Source organism: Alosa pseudoharengus, unplaced genomic scaffold (genome assembly GCF_046254945.1).
Source record: "Alosa pseudoharengus isolate Yale_2024_CS ecotype anadromous, Long Island Sound unplaced genomic scaffold, YU_APseudo_1.1 YU_APseudo_1.1_scf_15, whole genome shotgun sequence".
Classification (NCBI taxonomy): Eukaryota; Metazoa; Chordata; class Actinopteri; order Clupeiformes; family Clupeidae; genus Alosa; species Alosa pseudoharengus.
Genome location: NW_027468620.1, coordinates 1,330,934 through 1,358,425, shown reverse-complemented (window position 1 = coordinate 1,358,425; position 27,492 = coordinate 1,330,934). Strand labels below are relative to the sequence as shown.

The 27,492-nt window shown below is 40.1% G+C and overlaps 1 protein-coding gene across 2 annotated transcripts in view; it reads right to left on the bottom strand.

The window, feature by feature from the left end:
- Positions 1-27,492, bottom strand: part of tspan14 (tetraspanin 14) — an 88,021-nt gene that overhangs the window by 39,917 nt on the left and 20,612 nt on the right. Inside the window, exons 2-6 of one of the 2 annotated variants that reach the window (XM_076285262.1) lie at positions 11,724-11,818; positions 6,458-6,508; positions 6,004-6,150; positions 5,696-5,866; positions 5,371-5,505 (exon numbers count right to left, since the gene is read on the bottom strand). In XM_076285262.1, the coding sequence (XP_076141377.1) occupies positions 5,371-5,505; positions 5,696-5,866; positions 6,004-6,150; positions 6,458-6,508; positions 11,724-11,804 (585 nt within the window). In that variant the 5' untranslated portion in view covers positions 11,805-11,818. The remainder of the gene's footprint in view (positions 1-5,370; positions 5,506-5,695; positions 5,867-6,003; positions 6,151-6,457; positions 6,509-11,723; positions 11,819-27,492) is intronic. The other variant, XM_076285263.1, reaches the window with a different exon arrangement.

The following is a 27,492-nucleotide window of genomic DNA, read 5'->3' as shown; positions in this document are numbered from 1 at the left end:
TGTGGTCTATTGTCAGATGAAATAAAAAATTGCGCTCTTAGGCTAGAAACACTTTAGGTGTGTTTGGCATACACAGAAGAATGACTATACTGAAAAGAACCCCATGCCTAATGAGAATAATGGTGGAGAGGATGTGCTAATTGTGGGGCTGTTTTTATTCCCAAAGGAACTTAATTAAAGGGACACCAGGCAAGCCTAATGCTTTTTCTCTACGAAACTCCCCCTCGCTCGGTCTGAAGCTCTTTTCCCTTTCTTTGCGGCTTCTGTCAAGGGTTTTCGCTGCTTCTTCGCCGGCTCTGCGTAAAAAAAAAAAGTGACTAGGCTATTAGGCTACGGGAGGAAGTGTAGTGGTTGCAGAGTGAAAATGTTTTTCACGGGTGTGGTTAAAGGTATGAAAACGGTAATAATACAGTAGGCCTATGTACAAAATAATATGCCTGACGTTTTCGTGGTGTAGCTGAGGCCAGAGGGATATACAGGTAGCCTACGTGGAATGAGGAAGCCTAAGGTAGAATGAGCGGGAGAAAGAGCGATAGGTTGGCCATACGTTAGGCTGGACATATGGATTTTAAAAGCCCTGTCCGGCGTCCGGCGCAGCCTCAAGCCGGACGCTCATTTGTTCACCTTTTTGGAGTTGCGCTTGGCATCTAAAATCGTTGCTCGGACGCAGCATCGTTTCACAAACTATAGACGCGAAGACTGCTGGTCAAATTATGTGCAGTGCTTCGCAATCAGGAGGAAATACTGTATATGTTAAGTTGGTAACACTTTATTTTAAGGTTCACATGTTAGCCACCAATACATACCTAATTAATACCTGTATTAGTGACCTGTAAGGCATGTGTTAGGCAACATTAACCATTTGCCAATCTCCCAGTTATTAAGTGCTATTTCACACAGCAACCTGGGCAGTGAAATGCAGCAATGAGGTTGAGCCATACACTTGCTTATTCTACAACTGTTCTCCTACTATTTGGGATTTATTCAGACAGTATACAAGTAGGTTATGCATATTCTATTTTGGTACTTACTACTAATAAGTATGTAGAGATCAAGGCTTACAAGGTCATTATTAAGATTATATCAATAATAAAGGCCTAATTCGTCATGAACAAGAAATTTGTGAATACACACCTAACAAATGGTTAATGTTGCCTAACACATGCCTTACAAGTCACTAATACAGGTATTAATTAGGTATGTCAACTCAAGTCAAGTCAGTTTTATTTTTAAAGCGCATTTAACATGCACATAGTGCAACCCAAAGCGCTCCATGTATTGGTGGCTAACATGTGAACCTTAAAATAAAGTGTTACCGTTAAGTTGATCTGTTTGCATCTTTCCAGCGTGTGTTGCCGGCCTAGCCTAGGGAAGAAAATATCTGTCTAAGTTATAATAGTCTACCTGTAATATCTGCCAGCAGCTTGCTTGCCAGCGTTTCCCAGTAGGCTAGGCCTACTTCGCAAAAGCTGTGAACTATAACCGCATATTTTTTGAATGTCGGCGACTGGCTACATAAAAAAAAACGTGCGTTCATAATGCGTGCGTGCTTGAGATGAAACCAGCAGTTTTCAGCAGGATCATGCGAGGAGGACCTGTCTCTTAATTAATTGAAAACAAGTCAATGGTTTTACAATGTTTCAGTCAAGCTTTGGTTGGTTTAGATAAAACTGGTTTGCAAAATGTAAAGTAGTGGATTAACTTGAATTTGCTGTGCTGCATATTGGACAATAGATGCACATAGTAAATATATATAGAATATATATAAAGTAGGCTTATTAAAATATGTAAATAGCTTAGTCTAACTTAATATTGAAGGGAATCCAGTCCAGTGCACATGTCTTTGGCAAGTAGCCTAGGCTACTACAGACACAGGTGAAGAACAATCAGCCTCAGCAGTAAGCAAAACCAAATATGTACAGCCAGCTTCAAAAGCGAGCAGCCCCGGCCCTTAAAATTGGGCATTTATAGCTTTGAAGGTAATTCACACACAATTATTTTTCTTTCGCCAAAATATATTTGGTAACTTCTGTAGACATCCAAAATGGGGTGGGGGTTAAAATTAGTAGGAAAAAAAACTATTGCATAAACCGTCATATATATCTTTTTGCCGTGGTATAGTCTTATGTTTCATTTAGATGTCTTGAAAAGGTCTTAAAAGTCTTTAAAATTTGCACTTGGAAAATGTGCAGATACCCTGAGAAAGACCGTTGGTTAGCTAGCTCATTTAAAATATCCTAAACTTTTTTTGACCCTCCCTTTTAAAAAAAATCGGAATCGAGAATCGTTAGGAACCGGAATCGAAATAAGAAATCGGAATTGGAATCGGAATCGTTCAAATTCAAACGATACCCAACCCTACTGACTGGAGTGTGCTACTGAATGGAGAGGACTTAGAGGAGGTCACACATTGCACTACTGACTATCTGAACTTCTGTATGGACATTGTAGTTCCCACAAGGACTGTACGCTGCTATCCAAATAACAAGCCTTGGATAACCAGTAATGTCAAGACCCTTCTCAATAGGAAAAAGATGGCGTTTAAAGAGGGGGACATGGCAGAGCTGAGGCGAGTACAGGGGGAACTCAAGAATAAGCTGAAAGAGGCTAAGGAGGACTACAGAAGGAAGATGGAACAGAAGTTGCAAGAAAACAACATTAAGGAGGTGTGGGACTGTATGAAATCCATCACTGGCCTTAAGAAGAGCAGCAGCTCTGTGGAGGGAGACCTGGACAGGGCGAACCAGCTGAACCACTTTTACAACAGGTTCGATTGCCCTGCACCAGCTCCAAGTACTGCTCTCCCAGTCTCTCCAGCTCTGTATCTCGGGGACATCCAATGACCTAAGCCCCCATCACCCCACGCCCTGCCCCCGCCTGATGCCTCCTTGCCTGTGCCTGTTGAGCTGTCCAAGACTCTGGCAACCTTGACAGGGACATCAAGGAGGTGGTCATCCCCCAGCCCCACCTCATTACCAGTGCAACACTCACCCCCACCATCACTGGATATTGCACCCCTCCCCCACATGGCGACCATGAACAATGAGGTGACAACGACTTCAGTCAACAGCCATCAAACACACAGACCCCAGATGCACTCCCCCTCCCCTCCCCCCCTCCACCATCACTGCAGATCAGGCTATCGCACCTCTCCCCCACATGGTGACCATGAGCATTGCGGCAACAAAGGCCTCAGCCAAAGGCCATCAGTCTCTAGCCACACGACAACCCTCTCAGAAGCACCCCTCCTCCTCCTCCCCCTCCACTCCCCTCATCCCCCCCATCATTACAGCTTCCGAAGTAAGTTATCTTTTAAAAAAACTTCATCCTCGTAAGGCAGCCGGGCCTGACAGACTGTGTCCAAGGCTACTCAAGGCCTGTGCTGCTGAACTGGGGGAGCCACTGAAGCACATCTTCAACTGGAGTCTACGTCTCGGACAAGTTCCAACACTGTGGAAGACATCATGTCTCACCCCCGTCCCTAAGAAGCCACACCCCAGTGAGCTTAATGACTTCAGGCCTGTCGCTCTAACACCACATGTGATGAAGACAGTGGAGCGACTGGTCTTAGGTATGCTCAGACCCCAGGTACGCCATGCACTAGACCAGTTACAGTTTGCATACCAGGAGAAAGTGGGCGTGGACGATGCCATCACTTATCTTCTACACAGAACACATTCTCACCTAGACAAGGGGAAAAGTGCTGTGAGAATCGTGTTCTTTGATTTCTCAAGTGCTTTTAACACCATCCAACCCCTCAGACTGGGAGACAAGCTCTTGCAGATGGGTGTGGACGCTCACCTGGTAACCTGGATTACAGACTACCTGACCGAGCGACCAAAGTTCGTCAGACTGAAGAACTGTCTCTCTGACACTGTAATCAGCAGCACCGGAGCGCCACAGGGAACTGTGCTCTCTCCAGTCCTGTTTACCCTGACACACCGAGTCATGCCACATGCAGAAGTTTTCTGACGATACTGCAATTGTGGGGTGTATCAGGGACGAGCAAGAGGAGGAGTACAGGAGCCTGGTGGAGGACTTTGTGCAATGGTGCAAACTCAATCACCTTCAACTCAACACTTCAAAGACCAAGGAGATGGTGGTGGATTTCGGCAGGTCTAAGCCCACTCTGCTACCAGTCTCCATTGATGGGGTCAATGTGGAGGTGGTAAGCACCTACAAGTATCTGGGCTTGTAGTAACAGGCCCTATCACTACAAGCGTCTCATGCTTGATCACCCTCAAGCACACTGGATTTTTTACATTTAATTTATATAGTATATTTAGTATTTAGTTTTGTTATTCTCTATTGTACAGTGAAGTTTGGTTATATGTTTATACTTATATTTACCATTTCTGCTGTAAGTGCATGTTGTGTGTGATGTCTGTATGCTACTGAGACCCCCTGAATTTCCCCTTGGGGATCAATAAAGTATCTATCTATCTATCTATCTATCTATCTATCTATCTATGTTTGTTCCCAGTGCTGTTTGTCTGTATGTCTTAAAGGACAATTCTGGTATTTAGCACTTTGAGTCCCTTTTCTAGTTTGTTTTGGATGAACTAGAGTGGTGGACACAGGCCTTTGACTGCTTCAGAGTGGCTGGCGACAGGCATGCAGAAACATGTAATTAAAACAACCCTTAACTTTTGTTTTCAAAACTCAATATTTTATAACAAATCATTGAATGGTCATAGATGGCATAAAAAGTCATATCGCTAGCCTACCTGCAGCCTAGTAGATGCGACGAGTGTTTATCCTAACAAACTTTTAGGATGCAGTCGGCAGCTGTATGCATATCACATAAGTAGTAAAACAGTTGAACAAATTTAGCTGTGGCTGGACATTAGTTTAATTTTGGACATGGTATGCTGTCAACTATATATGTAAAAATGTGTGACTATCGCGCAAATCGACAATAATGACAATATGAAGAACAGGACCCAAAGTATATGGCCACAACATTGAAACTAACATAACACAATGATTGTTTTCATTTTAAAATCCTTATTAATGCCAAAATGTTACATATTTTACAATAATGATCCTCTCGGTGTGCTTATACTGTCTAGTTTTTCCAGTGTGACCTGTGCATCCTAGGACATTCATCTTCCACTTCATCCCATAGTTTGCACCTGATCACACTACGTTTTTAGCAATGTTTGTTTGAAGGGTTGAACAACCTCTTGGTCCCAAAAGAATTGTGAATGTAAATGAGCAAACGTGAATGAGCAAACGGTGGTAAGGGTGAAGTGATAGTATTGGGACTGGGCCTTAATTAAGCTGCCCTACACCAACTGGAAACAGAAGAAATGCAGGCAAAGCAAACAAAAAAATTCTATTAGGAAGGGAGAGATGTGTGGAACTCACAGCAGGGTCACTAACACAACAAGAGAAAGGGACTCCACAGCTTTCCCTGCTCTTCTGCTGACTATTCGCCTGGCTACAGTTGAAGTAAACATTTAGATTCCAGTCATTGGGGTCCTTGGCACCACAGCAATGGTTCTGTTATTGGGAGAAGTCGAGAATTACATAATAAGAAAATGCAGCCACCTCCTCAACTACACAATGTTATATACAGTACTATATAAACCATGCATGCGCATGCACACGCAAAAACACACACACACACGCAAACACACACACACACACACACACACAAAACGGCTTTGCCATTAGAATCAGAGTTCCTCACCACTCGTTGCAATGAATCAATCAGATTCTGAAGGTCTATGTCTTCACGGTAGGCTTTGACATTCTGGAGAAAAAAATCATTGACCCACTCCCTCACATAGTCTTGGAACATAAATGCAAGCACTGCCACTGTTAGCTCCAGGAAGAAGATTAAGACAATGATTCCTGAAAACTGCATTAGAGACACACAGAAGAAAAAAGTCAATGGCAGAACCTTTGTAGAGAAAGATTTAGAGTGAAAACCATAACTGAATTTATTTTCATGATGTGGCCATGGATGCATTATGAATGCCTCAAAAGAGAACTCACAAACTTAAGGAGGCATATGTTTTCCCTCAGTGCCCCGACACAGCCTGCAAAACCCAGGATGAAGGTAACTGTACCAACTAACAGCACCACCCACACTGGATCGAAGCCATGCTGCCTGGTCACCTGTGTCAGGTCCAACAGCACTCCCTTTTGGAACAAAGAAAATATGACTTTCTCCAACATAAACACTATACTACATAGGCAATATCTACTGCAACATCCTTCTATAGTGAAAATGATTACCCAATGTGAGAGCCAGTGTCTCTAATATTTTTAAAAATCACCTTTACACATTTGTATCATCATTGTATTTGAATTATTATTTTAACGCAACTGCTTTTAGTTTTAGTTTTATATTTCTTTTTTGTATGGGGTTTCCCCTGTTTCCCTGCCTACCATTATTCTACAATAAGCACCTTGAGTAACATGTATTTGTTTGGACATAATATCTCACCTTTTCACTCCAGGCCCAAAATCCAGCACAAATGAAGAGAGCCCCTGCCAGCTGGTTAGGAAGACACATACAGATGTAATGAGGTTAAATGATAAAAGTGATGATGCAAAATAGCATTTCAGTTCAAGGATAAAAATGATACATTGTAATGACCAGATGACCAGAAGTACACACAATTTCCCCAATGTGAACAGGATTCTCTTGAATTCTCTTGAATTTCCCCTTGGGGATCAATAAAGTATCTATCTATCTATCTCTAGGCATAAAAAAAGAAATTCTTGGGTTCCGGTTTCCGACCGACCCTGTCAATTTATGTGCGACACAAATTTATTTTATGAGCCTGGGGAAGAAATAACACTGAATAGTCTAGGCTACATTAAATAAATCCACAAATAAAAGGCGAACTATAATTACATTAATTAGCCTACCCCTTGCGTTATGTATAGGGATGAGCGTATTCTTTCTCTGACAAAGCCTATGCACAGCTGTTCACGAAGACGATTGTTTTCGTCACTTACCAAGGCACTCGCAATTTTGTCCGAACACCGCAACTTTTTCGCAAATTTGACCAATCATCGTAGTTTTACCGTGAAATTTCACCTACCACAACAGTCCCTCGCGCAGAATATTGAGCCAGATGGCACACTTACTTCTGCACATTCTGCATATGACACCAAAGACTGCCCTAACTTGTTCGTTCCTCTGCAGTCTTGATGACAATAAATAGAAGGCTAACGCTAATGATCTGCTTACTTGCATCTCTCAACCTGGTGTTGCTAACCTACCTAGGCTATGAAAGTAAGTTAATTAAGGCCTACTTGGTTTACTGACATTTGAGTAGGCTATGCAACCCATTGGCAAACTTTTACCTGGATATATCCTTTTAGCTTACAGTATGTCATGTTTGCTAGCTTGTGGGCTTAGTTTGAGTAGTGCTACCAAAATCATAGAAATTAATAAAATGGCAAGACATTTACCTCTTCTATGATCCAAGAATGATTTCATTCGAGTTGTTTTTTTTTTAACATTTATTTTAACTAATGACATAGAAGACATTCCCAATTGCATCCACATATCGTAATGCACTATGGAAAAAGTGATTCACACTTGCAGCCGAACACAGTGAGATGCAAGCCTTCCAATCCACTCAGAAATGTAATTAGGCTACTCTCACGTCCTTAAAGGGGCAGGCAGTCAATTAGACGTACACCACCAATGTAATGACATTAAACAGAAGTGTAGTCAAACAGTTTACATCAATATGAAATTACTAGATACTTACTTGGCTATTAGTAATTATGCAGGCCACAGACTATGAATTATTAAAAAGATATGAACTTAATATGAATTACAAAATATATGAATGTATTGAAACATTTGACATGATGCCATCTCTTTAGGTGACTGTCTTTTTTGGACAGTTCTACGAAAGGTTATACTGCTTTGTGAATTACCTCAGTCAAAGCATTTTCACAAATAAAGTAGGCCTACTTTGATTTTCTGTAATCCTTACTGTTTACCTTTGATTATCCTTTAATAAGCATCAAGATTATCAGTGTGATTTTGGTCTTACTAACCTTAATTGCCCTAAATTAAAAAAAAAAAAAAATCGCAACTATTTTTGCAATTTTCACTTCCTTCCGCAATTTCTCCACAAGAAACAGCTAAAAACACCGCAACTTCCATCCAGGCATTTTAGGTCGAAACAGTCTCAAAAAACCTCGTGAAATCCTGGAGGGACTGATTTTCCACCTATCCCTCACTGCCACTGGGAAAAATAAATAAATAAATAAATAAATAATTCCCTACCGACCCATGGCCTCAACTGACAACCAACAGGAACCAAACCTTTTTTTTTTTTATGCCCTATCTATCTATCTAGGCTATATAATACGTGAATATCACACATGTTTGACATAGAAATGGGACAAAGCAGATAATAAAGATTATTATTTTAACCCAGCTGATAATGTAATAACCAGCCAATAATGTAACTAGATGTACCGCAGAGCGGTACAAAATATGACCGCCGCCCAGTCCAGCACATTTTTTCCACAAAAATAAATCACGCTGAAAGGCCTATATGATTCTAACTGTCTCACTAAATTGCATTATCCACACTCAATTCTCACTGGTATCTGCTAGACAACAAGTACCAAAACATGATTAGTTCATAGATTTCGCAGGTAAAATTCATTTTATACAACCCCACCCCCATCTTGCCTGTTCATAATTCAGAGAAATTCTTGAATTGTGTGCATGTGTGCGTGTACACGTTTATGTTTATGTGTGTGTGTGTATGTGTGTGTGTGTGTGTGTGCGTGCTTGTGTGTTTGCCTGGTATGTGTGTTTGTGCATGTGCATGCATGCGTACATATGTCTACTGTGTGAGTATGTGTCATACATATGATTACTGTGAATGTATGTGTGTGCGTGTGTATCTGTTTATGCACATGTGTTCACATGGAATGGGTTAACATGACCCCTGGAGGCAAACATACGGAAAAATTGGTCATCCTAGGCCCTACGGTTCTCAAGATATTCACAGAAAACTGTGTCTGCCCTACCCTCCTTTCGGGGGGTCCAGTACAGCGGGGGGGCTACAGATCAAAACGAAAAACGATGGTTCCATGCTATCCATGTGGGGTTACATGCCCACCAAGTTTCGTGTACCCCGGTCTTTCAGTGTCCCGGGAATCCTTGTTGGTGTACGGTCACTAAATGTACACATACATTTTTTTATTGTAGGGCCCCCCATGAACGAAAGTTCACAAAACTTGGCATGCATTCGGAGGGTGTCATAATGATCCTACACTTTCAATTTCGTGCAATTTTGACCATGTCAGCCAGAGATATTGTGATGAAAATTTTTTGCTTTTTAATTTTTAACTAGGTGGCACTATACATGAAATAAGTGGTAATGGGATGGGTTGACATGTCCCCTTAAGACCAACATACAAAAAAAAGGTGGACCTCCAAGGCCAGGGGTGGGCAACTAATTTCCCCAAGGGGCCACATGACAAACTGGGACTCTTGAGGAGGGCCGGACCCAAAATACCAAACTCAAGTCTGAACTCAATTCTGTTCAATTCTATTCTGTTCTTGTATAACATTAAGTAAATCATATGGTTTTGTTTACTAGTTGTAAGATGAAAATGTGAGGGAGACAAAGAGAAAACAGCAATATTTAATCTATGTCCAGTATTTAATCCTCATTCTCGAAAATGACTTTTTGACATTGTCATTTTTTTTCAGTTTTTAAAGACTGATATAAAAAAGTACTACAATATCTATATAATTAGGCTAGGTCATGAAAATGTGAAAGAGTCAGTACAACCGATAGGCCTGTGCCACCATTTCATCAACACTCAGCAATATTTCATCATTAAATCATTACCATCATTAAATTAACTCTATGCAGAATTAGACTACGAAAATGTGGAGCAGACAATAGTAGGCTGTCATTAGTTAATCAACATGCACAAAGAAAACTATTTTAAAAATGTAGGCTATGTTTTTGCTTTAACTTTATGCACATAACTGATTGGTCAACTCGCTCTGTGTGTTGAGCCGGCTGCTTCAAGCAACCTGTGGGTAGTAGCATCATACTAGTTCGCTAACATAAGCTTTGCAAATAAACTCAGACATATTTTGGTTACAATTACGGGGTTATCCGATTGTAAACTGTCTATCTGCCAGTAACGTTTTGAAATGATCGCCAACGAGCAGCAGTAGGAGTTCGTTCTAACAACCTTTGCGGTGGTGAGCGACGCAGACATAGGCCTAAGAGACACAAAACTTTGAAAGGTTTACGCCGACGTAAAGGCAACTGCATTGTGTCGACGCAGAAGCATAAATTCTATTCACCAGCACATCAGTGAGGGTGTTTACGTCGTATGCATCCACGCACAAATGTATGGGCGTACAAATAGCAGTCGCTTTCAAAATAAAAACAACGATATTGATTTGCATGCATTATCTCTATGGTAGGCTCTTGACTATTGTTCTTTCACGGACCTTACGCGGGCCGGTCAGGGAAAGCCCACGGGCCGGATGTGGCCCGCGGGCCGTATGTTGCCCATGTATGTCCTAGGCCCTACGGTTCTCGAGATATTCACAGAAAACTGTCTCCGGCCACCTACAGGCCAGTTGGTGTATAGTAACATAAATTAATTTATTGTGTGGCCCCCCATGAACGGAATTCCATGAAACTTGGCGTGCATTCAGAGGGTGTCATAATGATCCTACACTTCCAATTTCGTGCAGTTTTGACTATGTTAGGTCACAGATACCTGCGATTACAACACCTCATTTTTACTTTTTTGTTGAAGAGTCAAAGAGTAACAAGGTTGTAGCAGCACAGCTGTTACATGTACACTGAAGACAATGAGGCCTTGACTGGAGCTAAGCATGCTTTGTATATCAAATCTATCATGACCAGATTTACCCCATCCAGCAGGTCTCAGGTCAGCTCTTTGCCTCTGATGAAAATTTAGGCAAATTGGCAAAGTTTTGTAAAAGCACTCAGTATTACAATGTAACTATATGTAGGTACCCACAAATACATTATGCAAGTACAATGATAGTACCTGATAGTACATGTTGTTACACAGGTTGTACCACTGTACCTAATTAGGTAAGTACACTGTAACAGCTACACATTAAAATAAAGTGTTACCGTGAGCCAAGTCTCGCGATCCCCCTTCTCTCTAACTGGCGGAATTTGGTTTCGAAATGTTGCGAGATGGGTATTGGAAGCAGAGGCAGAAAATGGCTATGTCTACACCAAAGACATTATGTCAATGGCAGCCTTTCAATAAAAACCTTTAGAAAAATCATTTTGTGACCCCTCCAAAATGTTTGGCGACCACCAGTTTAAGAACCACTGATCTACGCTACAGTTTATTTATTTAACCATATTTGTCCAAGTAGTTTAGAATTTCTTCATCTTTCTCTGCCCCTATTGACAATAAAAGCTATGTAGAATCTTACCACTTAACTTATCAATAAGCTCCATTTTGTAACAATGTGTGTGTTTAGAATATGTAAAATGAAAGTGTATTTTCTGAGTTTCTGGGTGTGTTTCTGGTCACAAACCACGCTCCTGGCTGGCTTGGCAAGTTTTATTTAACCATCTTAATCGAGATAGATATGAAATTTAAGATAATATATTAATGTCTTGATAATGACATTACCAGGGTCTAGGGTCATAGGGTGGTACTGTGTGATAAACTCCAGTATCAAGGTCATAGATCAACATACTTACCCAAAATACAATATTATAGCTGAACATAAGGTATTTGTAACAGCAGCTGACTTCAGCACTCTCATAGCGGTAGTAATGCATGTTCCTGTCTTGTTCTGTAAAACAAAAACAAAAATAAACATACTCGTAAAAATTCATCTTTCAAAATGGGGGGGAATTCCCCCCTTCAGTGCCTCACATAGGGGGGATTAATACAGTTGGGGGGGCCATGATAAATTGGTAATATTTGATCGCTGTTAAGGTATAAAGCATCTTTCGTGTAATGAATGCGCACTCTAGAAAGTGAAAGTTGGCCTACTATGCGCTCTGTGTCTGTAGCTGTCTGTTCACGTCCGCAATTGATTAGAACGTTCCTCAAATAGAGAACACATCCCAGATGTTCCCTCGCGTCTCATGGCCACTCAAGGCTGTCATATTTCTGTGTTTGCAAAATTCCTGACACGTATCAAAACAAAACTTGGTTCATGGACTCGGGATCACATCCTGAGGACGCACAATACATTTATTGACCTTTGACCACTAGGGGCGCTATAATTAGAAACACTTTCTCATATCGATACCAAACTTAGTACGTGGACTCGTGACCACAACCTGAGGACGAACAATACATTTGGTGACGTTTGACCATTAGGGGTGCCATAATTAGCAACACTTTCACCAATCAAAACCAAATTTGGTATGAGGACTTGTGACCAAATCCTGAGGATGCACAAAAAATTCACTTGTGACCAGCGCTAGAGTTAAGGAAATGAGCTCATATATCAGCAAGGCTTTTACATATCAATACAGAACTATGTAAGTGTATGGGGGGTATGTGTGTGTGTGTGTGGTAGGGTAATGGGGTGTGGGGGGAGGAGGTTTATCTGTGTGTGTGGTGGGGGTGGGGGGGGCCTGGGGAATGTGTGATGGGGGTGGGTAGGGGGTTAATGGTGTGTGTGGGTTAGGGGTTATGGGGTGTGTGGGGGAGGGGGTTTGTGTGTGGTGGGGGGGTATGGTGTGTGTGGGGGAGGGGGTTTATATGTGTGACGGTGGAGGGGGTCTGTGTGTGGGGGGGAGGGAGGTAATAGGGTGTGTGCAAGTGGAAAATGCAAAAAAGGGAGAGAAAAAAGAACAACCCTGATGAAGTGTGAGGTTGATGAGATTAGGTATGAGGAACAGTATGACAGATCAGCATTCTGATGGCTTGTGGATAGAAACTGTTATCTGTGTATAATGTAACAACATTGTGTTGCCATGACAACCTTTGCTCAACAGCTTGGCCCTTCATTGCTGCTTGCAGCTATATTTACTGTTGGTTTGGGAAGTATTTCTCATGCAAGTATTGTGTAACCATTGAGTAATGCAATGAAATCATTGTAATAGTTTGCAATTTTGCATTAGTAAAGCAGTCCACTGATGTGCATGTTTTCACTCACTGTTTTCGTGTCAAATGTGTAAGAACAATACCATAGATTTCTGGGCCTATCCTTAAGGGCTCAACATGCTTCTGCGTCAACTCCACGGTGTAGCTACGCCGGCACTCCTACGGCGTCATGACCATTTTATGGTTCTGTGTCGGGTTGCTTTGCATCGCCGTGCATTTCATCGCCATAACACTCGGTGTCGGCTGTGTCTGCGTCGCTCACCGAAACAAGACTGTATGACCGAAACGGTAGCCTACTTAGAATGGCAAACCCCATAGACTGTCGTGTCGTGCTAAAATATTAATCTTATTTGTTTGGCCTTTTCTTGCTTAGATTTTGTACAAAGTATCGATAAAATAGACACAGTAAACCAGCAAATAAGTCTGAGGTTATTTGCGAGGTGTCTGCCCGCCAGTTTAAGTTATGTTAGCCGGTGAACTTTAGCACAACTGCCCACAAAGTACTGCTTGCTGGCGAAGTGCTAATTTCAAAACATTACTGACATACAGTATAAACACTTGTTTGGAAAACCCCGTCATTGTAACCAACATATGTGGGTCATTCCGTGTCAAATCACCCAGTGGCTGGCAGGTCACCCTCTCCCATAAAATCTGAAAAAAATCACAGGTGTTTGTAGACCAAACCTATGCATAAATCTTAAATAGTATATCTGTATCACTTTCACAGTTTTGGAACTAATGGTTCCAAAACTGCAGCCCTTTGAAGTTTCAAGTAATTTTAAGCATCGTGAACAATCCTTTTTGTTCAACATCCAACATTATTGGCTCTTTTGGTATTTCAGAAATAAAAAATGACGTTAGTCCGCACACTGAGAACTCCTTTTTAAAAGATTTTAATCACCACGCGTTCTTTTTTGTACTCTTTTGGTATTTCACACACATTAGTGAAACTATGTGAATAGAAGTACATTTTCCTGTTGAATTAAAAAATCCAATCAAATCAGGTGTATCTTGTGTAATTCCCCCTCTGCAAAGCTCTGAAAATGGCTATAAATTCATTATGTGAAAAAACATTATCACCTTTGAGGGCTTCTCATTCAAAAAGTATGTGACACAAATTCATCAGATTATAAGGTCATGTCCATGCATTAACTTTGGTTATCATCATTATCATATATTCTCAGAGCATTTTTATTAAATTGGGCTTGATTTTCAAAAAGCCCGTTTTCATCTTCTCATTTCACCACGTGGACAGTTAACAGGATTTTTTAAAAATTTTACCATATATCATTCTGTATGTGAGGATCATCTGCCCAAAATTTGGGCTTGATGCTGAGTTTCTTTATTGAGATAAGATTTTTGAAAAATATTGTCTATAAATCCACTGAATTTGTACGTTATCTGCAGTACCACTTTGCACCACATGTGGTGCTCTTTTAATACAATAGAAGTCAATGGAAGAGTAAAAGAGTCACTTGTTTGCTGCACATATCCAATCTAAACACACAGTTTATGGTTCATAGTTGAATTTCTCTAAATAATTATTGCAACATTAACAACATACTACTCATACATACATCTTATCTAGAGAAAATAAACTGATCAAGTAAATTATACACACATAAGACTGACTGGTCATCATACATGTAGCAAGAGGATTTAGCATAATTACCATCTTTGTAACGAGTTTTCTACACCAGCTTCAACCTATCAGTGCCTATTTGAGCACTTTAAAGGAGAATTCCGGTGTGATATTGACCTAAAGTGTGTTGAAACATGATACAGAGTGTGAATGTATGTCTCATATTCCACCTCGGCTTGTCCCCTGCACTTCAAAATCTGGTGCTAGTTAGCCGATGCTACCAACAGCTTTTTCAATGGTGTTGCTTTGGCATCGGGCTAGCCATGCAAATAAATCATTGTTTTACACCATTTACGAGGCTCAATGTATCTCCACACTTCATTGGTAGACTTCCGAGGGCCCTGACATTTAAAACGAGACATTGAGAACTTTGAAAAAGCACTGGTAGTTTACTTACAAGACGATTTATACAGACAGTACCTTCACGAAGTTTAGCGTTTGCAGCCATCTTGAATTTAGTCACGATAAGTCAAGCGATGAGTAAGAATGACCAGGTATGGTCATGGTTATTTTTGGAATCTGATCCCTATGGAAGCCCGTTTGCGCCACATAAAAAAAAATTCTGATCTATTATATCTCATTATTGTGAGATACTATGTCATTATTGTGAGATAGTATCTCGTTATTGTGAGATACTATCTCACAATAACGAGATAGTATCTCACAATAATGAGATACTATCTCACAATAATGAGATACTATGTCAGAATAACGAGATAATATCTCACAATAACGAGATACTATGTCAGAATAATGAGATAGTATCTCACAATAATGAGATATCATAGATCAGATTTTTTTTTTTTTTTTAATCTGATCTATGATATCTCATTATTGTGAGATACTATCTCATTATTCTGACATAGTATCTCATTATTGTGAGATAGGTATCTCATTATTGTGAGATAGGTATCTCATTATTGTGAGATAGTATCTCATTATTCTGAGATACTATCTCACAATAACGAGATACTATCTCACAATAATGACATAGTATCTCACAATAATGAGATATAATAGATCAGAATATTTTTTTATGTGGCGCAAACGGGCTTCCATAGATCCCTTATCATACCTGTTCATTCTTACTCGTCGCTCGACTTATCGCTGCATGTATGATAACCAGTCAGTCTTATGAGTGTATAATTTACTTGATAAAGGACCTTATAATACATATATGAGTAGGAAAACAATCTGATGAATTTGTGTCACATACTTATTGAATGAGAAGCCCTCAAAGGTGATGATGTCTTTTCACATTATCACACAAGATACGTCTGATCCGATTGGATTTTTTAATTCAACAGGAAAATGTACTTCTATTCACATAGTTTCTATGCATGGATTTGGTCTACAAACACCTGTGATTTTTTTTCAGATTTTTTCAGAGAGGGTCACCTGCCAAATTGTGCTGAAATTGGGTGATTTCACACGGAATGACCCATGTCTGAGTTTATTTGCAAAGCTTATGTCAGTGAACTAGAATGTTGCTAATCCCCACAGTAGGCTGCTTGAAACACAGACTAGCAACACACAGGACGAGTTGACCAATCACAGTCCTTACGGTCTGCGTCGCCTCGACGCAAACTTACAATTTTTTGGAGCACGTCGAGCTACGGCAGAGGGGTCGGAGAGGGGTTCGCGGCGACGCAGAGGGGTCTGCGGAGGTACGCCGTCGATTCGACGCAGAAGCATAAAATAGGCTTTAGACTGTAGGTTTACTAGACTAGACTAAAACTAGACTAAAATAGTCATAGATAATTGACCGATCGCAAAAGCTGCGCCCCCTAGTTATTGTTACTACGCCCGTCAAACTCAGATCGGAGTTGTCTAGAAATTCAATGGTAGCTGTTAAGACTGTGTAAAAGTTACATCACAAGAGGCTCTTTTAGAAAGCCACAGACCTAAATTAATTTACAATCATTTACAATCCGTTGAAAGACTGCAGTATGACATGGAGACACATGTATAAAAATTAATATCTAGCTTTGTTGGTTGACATACTTAAACGGGAGGCGAGTGTGATTAACTGATAATAATATTAGCTGTGTTAGATAGACTTGCATTCATGTTACAAGGACACTGGGCCATGTCATGTAAGGAATGTGGTGCTGCCAAAAAACAGAAACATAGCCTAAATTGCAGAGCCACTTCAACTTTATTATTTTATGGTCAATAAATGTTGCACAGGCCCATGCTTCTCTGACATGACGAAGCTAGCATGTTATTAGCAGCGGTTAGCTAACTATGCTAACGTTAGTTATACAAGTCTCCTCCAAGTGACAACCATTTTACACACAATGTTGGCAATGCTGAAAACAATAAACATCCTTATCTTACTTACATTGAGTTGACTGTGTGGCTTAATCTACAAATGTCGCGGAGCACTGTTTCGTTATGGTTTGCTAAGGAGTAACACTTTGCTTAAAATAGTGGAGATCTGGGACGAGAGAATTTAATCTAATTAAACATAATTACAGAAAACGTAATCAAGATTAAATGACATTTTCCTGTGTATTGGTGTTGCGTTAATCCTACATTTGACTGTCCATATCACTATAAAATCCCATAAAACCGGACAAAAATCAAGCTCCGAATACATTTCTATGGAGCCGTAAAGTGAAGTTGACGGGCCATGTCTGCCTGCACGGAGCTACTGGACTGCCATTGGCTCATCTGCGTTCGATGGGCGGGGTTTTGCGAACGGTCAATTCTGATTAAACTAATGGCGGCCTTACATTGTACGATTTGGTCTGTTTTCACAGTCGGCGACTGAATTTCCAAAGTCGGACAGAAATCATTGGAGTTTAACTGGAATCGCGGCGCGCTCCAGTCAACTACATTGTTTAGTGTAAGGTGCCAATCTTAGCGGTTTTAAGTCAGTCGGAGTCAGTCTTTTTCTAGTTTTACCGTTACGACAATATCAAACATGTTTGATATTATCGCAAGTCTTTTTAGTCATGGCTCATGCAAATAGTGACGTGAACAATATAAAAACCAATAGTGACCTCTCTCCAACACCAAACAGGAAGGGGCAAAGTAGGCGACAACCGTAGCCTATATGATTATTTGTTATTTCATGTCTTATAAATTATTAGTCGGTTATTCCACGTGACAGAACACTATATCTGTTAGGGATGTCACACATGAAACAATGCTGCAGAAACACAAAAAATTTACTTTGATATGAGTAGGCTACCATATGAGTTCCTGTTGATGTAGTGCACGATGGAAATAATTTAAAGGAATCTAGTAGCAGTCTTGTAAATAGTGACCCTGCATGATCCCTAGTTGTTGCAAAATCATAGTCTGTGACTCAACAACTCTATCACTTGTCTTTAGATGTGAGAGGGTCTGAGACTGTAGTCTTTCAAAGATCTTTTCCAAATCTTTGCAAAGTCTGTCAGTGTAAGGAGGGCTTAAGACTAAAATGCTCAGACTTTAGTCGACTGAAACTTGACTAGACTAAAAAGAGTATTCGTGACTAAAACTAATAAAAACTAAAATTAAAGCAGGCCGTCAAAAACAACACTAGTACCCAGCTAAATTTTAGTTGGCCCCACCTAATTTTTTTTTTTTTAAAGTTGGTAGCCCTGTTGATGAAACAGCCTACTGTATTTAATGGGGGGGGGGGGGGGTTGATTCCAAATGAGTCATACTACCCAGTTTATGTTACTCTAGTTGTCCAATGTTGAAAGATGTCAGTCATGAGGCAGATATAGAAGAATTCCGTGAGCTTTATTCAGATAACTTACAGCACGTACAATTACAGCTTGCTTGCTCTCCCGCGTTATCTAAAAACTGGCTTGCTCTGTAGTGGTAGGCTGTATATACAGATTCTTCCTTAGAGTGCCACCTAGTGGCACTAGAACACTGTAACATCTCCCTTTACATATAACTGGAGCCAAAACCCTTTACCAGTGTAGCTCCTGTGTTAAAGCACTGGCTATGAAAGAACATAACTAATATAAACTCTTGAGAAAAGCACACAATTAACAAAACACAAATGCATTAGTTTTAAATGTCCAGTACCCAGTGTCTGCAGGTACTATAACTGTCATGCCCTGTTTTTTTTTTTTTTAGATAAAGTCAGTGGTGAATCTTGCAGGTCGCTGAATGTTGCTCCTCGTTTTCTTGAGCTTTAGGTTGACTGCCCTGGCTCGTTGGAGGAGGGCTGCCAGATTGTTGTCATGATCCATCATTGCTGCTTCATTGGTGTCACCGCATCCATAAACAAGGATGTCATCAGCAATCACCGCCACACCTTTAAGTCCTTGCAACACTTCTTGTTGTCTTCGCTGATACTCTACGGCCGCTGGCTTAATCCCAAAAGGCATCCTGAGCCGCGCCCTAAAGGTGTCCAGAATGTAGTGAGATAGCTGCTTGCCTCGTCCAGCTGTATTTGCCAGTAGCCGTCTTTCGCATCTAAGACTGAAAATGTCTTTGCCTTGGCCATTTCAGGTAGAATCTCCTCTATTGTCGGCATCTGAAAGTGCGATCGAAGTAGAGCTTTGTTCAGTACTGTGGGGTCGATGCAAATGCGGAGCTTGTCCTTCTTTTCCACCACCACCATATTGCTGATCCATGGAGTTGGGTCTGTGACTTTGGCAATGATGCCCCTTGTTTCCATGTCTTCTATGGCCTTTGTGACTTTGTTTTTTATGGGAATTGGGACCCTGTGAGGGAGTTGCTGCACAGGTCTTATGGTGGGGTAGCCTTCAGATGGAGCTCACCAGGGAGGCATCCCAGGCCATCGAACACGTCATCATATGAGGCTATGAGCTCCACTGTTGTCTTTGGTGTGGTGGCGCCGTCTGCTTGTCCTGCATCAATACTGTGTACGACGTGGCCGCTGGTAATCTGGAGTAAGTTGAGTCGTAGGCAGGTGTCTGCTGAGAGCAGAGGGGTTTGTGATGTCTCCATTACATGGAATTTCAGGACGTATGCGTTGCCATCATGTTCTGCCTTGAGACTGCATTCCCCTTTTGGCTGTATCAGTGTCCCATCATATCGCTTGAGAGTGGCTTTGCTTGGTGACAGGGGCAGATTGCCATCTTGGAGCAGGCGCTGGAGGTCTCAGAAACCAATGACATTGACAGTGGAACCAGTGTCTAGTTGGCATTTTATGACATGTGAGGGGTCATACTGAAGCATTTCGTCATTGTGTGGGGCTAATTTCAGGTGTATGAACCACTTTTTCCTGTTGGCTTGCATGAAATGTATGTGAGAGAGGTAAAGCATTGAATCATTTTCATCTTCCCTCTCCTCATCCTCTTCAACTAGATTCAGTTGTGGCTTGCGCTGTGCTTGTTTGCAGACTCTTGCAAAATGATTCCGTTTCCCACATGCTTTACATAGTACACCATAAGCTGGACAGTTGGCCTTGCCGTGGACAGTTCCACAATAACGACATGTGTTTGTATGCGATGATTTTTGCCTGGTGTGTTCTGGCACATTTGGCAGTTTACTTCCCCTTTGCCCCTGGCGACCGTCTCGTGACGCATAGTTGACGGTTTGCTGATCCTCGCCGACAATTTTCTTAAGTTGAGCTAAAGTTTGTTCACTTGCACGGCACATATCAACAGCTTGAGTCAATGTCAGTTTTGGCTCGCGCAGCATCCGAGCTTGTGCGTTCGTATCTTTTGTGCCTATGACAAGTTTGTCTCGGAGTAAATCATCTCTCAGGCAGCTAAAGTCACTAGTGTCCGCTAGCTTTCTTAGCTTGGCTATGTACTGGTCTGTAATTTCATTTTGGCTTTGTTTGCAATTGTTAAACACAAACCTTTCGTAGATCACGTTTCTGGTCGGTTCAAAGTGTTTTTTGTAGTGCATCTAGGACTTTCTTCGGATCTGCCCGGTCCGCGTCAGGCATATGAATGTGACGCTGCAGTTGATGGCATTCTTTCCCCATTACTGATAGCAGTGTGGCCAAGCGAATGTTGTTGTCTTTTTCGTCTAATCCAGTTGCGATTTCGTAGTTTTTGCGCGCGGAAAAACATCCAATTGTTGAACACATCGCCCTTCATGTCCATGGGCTCCGGGACTGGGATGTGATACGCCATTCTGAAAGTTGCTTTCTTTCTTGTGGTTTAAGTCGGATTTCTAGTCTGCTCACCGTTCGTTCATGTGTCCGGGTTAGACTTCTGACACCATGTTGAAAGATGTCAGTCATGAGGCAGATATAGAAGAATTCCGTGAGCTTTATTCAGATAACTTACAACACGTACAATTACAGCTTGCTTGCTCTCCCGCGTTATCTAAAAACTTGCTTGCTCTGTAGTGGTAGGCTGTATATAGATTTTTCCTTAGAGTGCCACCTAGTGGCACTAGAACACTGTAACATCCAAAACATAGGATCTTGCAGAAAATCAGTGAGAATATAGTGCCATAACTTACTTCATTCTGAAAATAGTGTTGCCCCCCATCGTAACATACAAAGTTTGAGCTGACTATGAAAGCCTCATAACGTTACTGTTTATGATATTAATGTCCACACATTGCTTCCCAGATAATATGTTTTCAGGCTGTAAAACTATCGAGGGCTGGAAAAATACAAATACATGATTCAGAGCTGCTAACTCTCACACATTGGCTGTGAGACACACATTTGTTTGGTTTCACAGTCACACGCCACACCCCCGATTTCTCACACTGAAGTGTCAACCTGGTCGGTCAAATGCCTGAAAGATGAGTTTATTTATAGATCTACCTGTTGAGCCACTCGTGATCAACTAGTTATGGGTCATTCCACGTCAATTGAACCAGGGCCCACGCACTTAGGTCTCAAAAAATTCAGAAAAAATGACCAGGTGTACCTATGTTACCCAGGAGACACACTGTAAAATTACTCTTAGGTAAGATCAATACTGTGGTTGTATAGAGTAACCTGTGGTAGCTCTATACAAAACATATTGATCTCAATGGTGCATTTTGCCCATGTTCAGGGTGGAAAGTGAAAAAGAAAGATTTGCATAAGACAAGTCAAATTGGTGTTTTTAAAATGGAGAATAAAGAAAAAAATATAAAATTGCATATTCCCACAAGGTGTTTGGGTGCTCTGAAAATGATAACCAAAATGATTTTTCAGACTTGTGAGGTCTGCTGTTCAGACCCTGAAGGGATTTATTTTCTGTTCATTGCTTTTTGTGAGAGTGTTTATACTTATCTCAGTAAGGTAAATAAATCAAGTACAAATATGTCTTCTGAAGGCCTAAACAGAGCCCAGCCAAAAACTCCAATAAAATTTTGATCAACTTTGAGAGACAACTATGACCATGCAGGATCATCCAGACCAAGCGTGACAATTTTGCTACATACTATTCTTATTTATGTACCAGCAAGCAAAATTTAAGGCCGACCAAAATTGACACCCCCTCCCCCTGTAAAATAGGCTGTATCTTGGAAAGTATAGATTTTTCATAAGAGTAATTTTACAGTGTCTCCTGGATAACATAGGTACACCTGGTAATTTTTTCAGAATTTTTTGAGACCTAAGTGCGTGGGCCCTGGTTCAATTGACGTGGAATGACCCTTATGCTTTCAGAGACGGTGAGGGGGTTCAAGAGCACCCTGTCTGTGGAATTTTTGAAATTTTCTCACATTTGCGATGCGACTTCTCAAGCCATCACAGGTGCATTTCCCCTCACATTTTCACTGCTTCAGGTATGTAGGCCTATGCTGAGTATTTATTGAGTATTTCTCACGCTGTCAACCCGGTAGTGTTAATTTTGTCACCTATTTTTAATTTAGTCTTAGTCTTAGTGACGAAATGTCCTTTTTAGTCTTTGTCATATTTAGTCATTCAAATATCATTTTTGTTAGTCAAGTTTCAGTCGACTAAAAGTCTCGTCATTTTAGTCTAGTTTTAGTCAAAAGAAAACTAAAGGTATCTTAGTCTTAGTCAGTTTTAGTCAACACATCTTAGTCTTTTTTTTTTATAACAAATTATTTCTGATTACCATTTGAGTCAAATAGTGTTTCACACATCCCAATTTTCCAACAATCTTGTGTGTCCACAGGGCTACTCGTCTGTTATAATTACTCATTCTGATTTTTTGTCAGTCAGTATGTTTACATGCACAGGTAAGTCGAGCTACAGTTATAGCTCGGCTGGGATTTGACCATAGACAGTAAAAGATTTGACTGGACCACTGTCATATTCGTAGACCAGTGTTTCTCAAAGTGTGGTCCAGGGATCACTGGTGTTCCACAAGCTATCCCAAGTGGTCCGCGAGCAGACGTGGTAAAATATAATATAGATGAGTTGTTCGCAATATTGAACCAACTTGTATGTAAAAACAGTTCTGCAACACTGTCTATGTAAGATATGCCATTTTAAATCATACAGTATGAATCCACACAATAAGCAAAGTGCAAAGACAATAAGCAAGGTGGTTCAGTGAGTAGGCCTATTGTGTAGACTAATTATAGGCTACTGTTAAAGTAGGTCTAATCTTTTTTTTTTTATCTAGGGTTAGTTAAGTGGTCCTGAAACTGAAAAAGTTTGAGAAACACTGTCGTAGGCCAAAGTATTAATGTTTTACTCCGCCTCGCTAGATGGCGATATGCGCCCAAACACAACACATTCCCCAAACAGACTCTACATCTTAGCCATAGCTTACTTGCTAGCAAACTTTGCATCATCAGTCTAACTAGTTAAATAGTTGTGCTACAATAGTGAACATTTTCGTATCATTCTGGGGGATGTTAATTTGTATGAGAGAAGCTTCAACTTCTGGGTATGTAGCATTGTGGCATAAAGCTTAGGTAGTTCTGGCAGAAATCTCCAGTGTTCTTGTTCCATGTAGTTTCGTGTTGCAGCCACAGGGTTGCAGCAACAGCACGTAGACTAGCCTACAGGAAAGCTGTTGCGTATGAACTCATTCGGAATATTTTGAAAACGTAACAGCTAGATATTCTGTCTTCTGATATTCTGAGAGATTTTATCTTAGTTTTTATTTCATGCAAAACATTTTAGTCTCGTCTTTTTTCGTCAACAATAATGCATCTTAAGATAGTCTTAGTCAGTGTTTCAGGACATTACTGCCATCTCGTCATCGTCTCGTCTTAGTCATGAAAAAAAAGGTTGTTGACGAACATATTTCCTCTCGTCTCATCTGACGAAATTAACACTACAACCCGGTGAGTCAAATACCTGCCAGATGAGGTTCAACTACACTAAACCTAATACAGATATCACGCATCATGTGAAAGAGCGGAATCTAAGCTTTCCAATGATATTGATATTGAACTTGTGTGTATGAAATTTAATCATATTTGCATTTTGCACACTAACTCTTCACTCAACAACCCAATATCACAATAAACAGCAAACCTTACCGAATACGAGGATATAAAGCATGCCTCTGCAATAAGTGGTTCCTGAGTAATCTGGTTTTGAATTTGCAACACATTTCTACATAGTCTCAGTGGGGCGAAATTATAATGTATTCTAATCAGGGTTTTGAACTGGTTCAAGGAACGAAAACGAAAACCGGGAACTTTTTGTATTTTACAGGGAACAGAAACAAAACCGGAAACGTTATTATTTTTTATGTTCTGGAACACTTATTTAAAATAATGGTAACCGGTTAATACCGGTTTTATTTCGTTCCTCAAAGTTTTTGTTGCCTAATTAACTAAAAAAAATAATAATTATTTTCCTGCACACGTTACCATGACGGCTGAGGTTCACTTCCTGTGTGACATCACATCAGACATTCGCTGACTGAATGGAGAGAGAGTGGTGGATTACAAAGTCTCCACTCCACATCTTAAATAAGAGGTAAATTACAATCCATCGTTAATTAAAACGTTCATTCCAAACACAATATCAATAGCTATATTTGTCGACTTCACGTTAATGATGGACTAGCGAACATTAGGCCTACTGGATGGCCTTTCCCCCCGACAGTTGGAATTTGTTGTTGCCCGAGTGGCATAACCACGTGTCTTAATAATGTCGTTACGTTTGTGTGGAAATTTTCTCTTTTAACAATAAACTACACATTTGAAATAATTGTAGGCTTATTTAATTATTATTATTAATAATAATATAATTATTATTATGTAATAATAGTTGTAATATTATTACATTTGGTTTAAGCTGGATGAGAAAGATGTGACATAATTCTATAGCATTAAACAGCTGACAGGAACGAAATTAACCGTTCCGGGAACAGTATTTTTTTGTTCTAACCGGTTCGGGAACATCAATTTATTGGTGGAACTCATAACCGGAAACGTTATAATTCCGTTTCTGTTCGGAACGAACCGATTGGAAAAAAAAATTGGTTCAAAGCCCTGATTCTAATGTAAACTATTTATGTCAGTGCATGTTTTTTGTAAATTGCTCAGCCATAGATCATCCCACTATCATGGTTCTTATATTGCCAGATTCCAGCCAATCCCACTTACAGATATGAATATATATTTGTATTGGCATGCTTCCTAGTAACATTAATGCAAAAATATGAAGAAAAACAATGAGACACAAATATTTCTTGCTATAAAGCCTGACAAAAGCCATGCAAACATTATCACATCATACGTTCCCAGATATGGGTAGCCCGGACTGTCCTGAAAAAGGAAGTGCACGTATAGGCTAGATGGCCATTACAATGACCAATATCTACTAGCTAGCTGAATAACACATGTTTTGTGGTTGTGAACTTATTGCAATATCACCCTAACTATTTCACCTGTATCTGCATGGTTATAATTCTGAAGTGCAAAATAGTTTAGGCTACAGCACAAATATTTCCATGCATAGATAAAAATAAGCAAGTCTAACCTCTGAATTATTTTTTTTAAAGTGCACCAGATTGATCCATTTAAACGTTAAAATATACAACATTTTCTTAAAAATTATTATGCATACGCCCCATTTTGAGGGTTTTGCCCGACATTGTACATCATCTACTTAGGAGATCATTGCTCCTACATACTTTGGCCTATAATCAAATGGCTGACCGCTTTGGAAAGCTTAGACACTGTAGTTTCTTGGACAACAATCAGAAAAACTGTGTGATGTACTGACACAGAGTTACAGAGGCTAGAATATTATTTTCTCATTCTGCCGGATAACAAGCATCTCTTCAGCCCTCTAGGTCACTTGAGATGACTTAGAAACACAACTGAGCCCTAGCATCAGGTCTTGTGAAGCTGTGTGCAAAAGTAGATCAATATAGAACTAGAGAATGTAATTCCAGGGAATTACGAGTGCATGAAAATGACGCTAGGACAGACATGGTGGTTGCAATGAGAAATGAATGTAGGCTACTGTTATTTGACTGGGTACAGTTTACAGCCTACTATATATTTGCATTTGTAGCCTACCTGCACCCTTTTGCAATAAAAATAAAATAAAAATAAATGTGGTCAGTATAGGTTATTCAATAATTTACACAGTTGACCCAAAGTGCAAAATAAAATAATAATAGGCCTATAATAATAATAATAGTAATAATAATAATAATAATCACTGTCATCATCATCGTCATAATCATAATAATTAAATAATAGCAACAGGCTAACCATAAATAAATAAGATGACAAAATGAAGATGATCACATCTTAGGCCTATTATCATTGTTAGTAATAGATAGAGTTGATCACACTAGGAGTTGGGAGTTGATCACACTAGTTGACTGAAAAGCCCAGGCTGCCAAACAGTTGTGGGCAGAAGACACAATTGGCGGGAGTATGAAACAGTTAAATAGTTGGATAGTGAAAATGGTTAGGTTATTTAATAGAGAATTATTGTAGTGAGTACTTTTATTTTGAAATAGTTGTGGGCAGAGGGAACAGTTGGCGGGAGTCATAGTTGATGACAACTGACAGTTTGAAAGGCTGAACAGTTAAATAGTTGGATAGTTAAAATGGTTATTTTTTAATATAGAATTATTGTAGTGATGACTTTTATTTTGAAACAGTTGTGGGCAGAGGAAACAGTTGGCAGGAGTCATAGTTGATGACAACTGACAGTTTGAAAGGCTGAACAGTTAAATAGTTGGATAGTTAAAATGGTTAAATTATTTAAAATGGAATTATTGTAGTGAGGAGTTTTATTTTGAAACAGTTGTGGGCAGAGGAAACAGATGACAGGAGTCAAAGTTGATGACAACTGACTGTTGCTAGAGTAGTTATGGGGGTTGCTATGCTGGTTGCTAGGTTAATGATAATGGTTGCTAGGTGTTAACTGTGAACGTGGTTGCTAGGCTGTTGCTACGGTACTTGAAGTCGTTGCTAGGTTGTTGCTAGGGTGTCCATGGTGGCTACTATCAGAAATAAAGGAGTTACTACAGTGGTTTGCTAGTGTAATCATCTTGGTTGCTATGGAAACTGACATAGATCCTTAATTTGGTTGCAAAATTGGTTGTTAGGTAGGTGGTGGTTTAATATAGTAGGCTAGAGGCATAGTTGATGATAACTGACAGTTGGAATAATTGAACAGTTAAATAGTTGGATAGTTTAAATGGTTAAATTATTTAATAGGGAATTATTGTAGTGGATACTTTTATTTTGAAACAGTTGTGGGCAGAGGAAACAGTTTAACAGGATCGGTAGTCTTAAGAGAGCCAGAATGTATACTTAAAGCCTGAGACAGACAGTTGCTGGAGGTAGCCGGAACCATATGGCTCTGGTCGGAACACTTGGCATAGGATTGTAAGTGCCCTATTGTGATGCCATAATCACCAATGTTAAGTCTATGGGACATTTTTAATAGTTTTTAATTAATAGTTCAAAAAGTATAAAAGTTACAA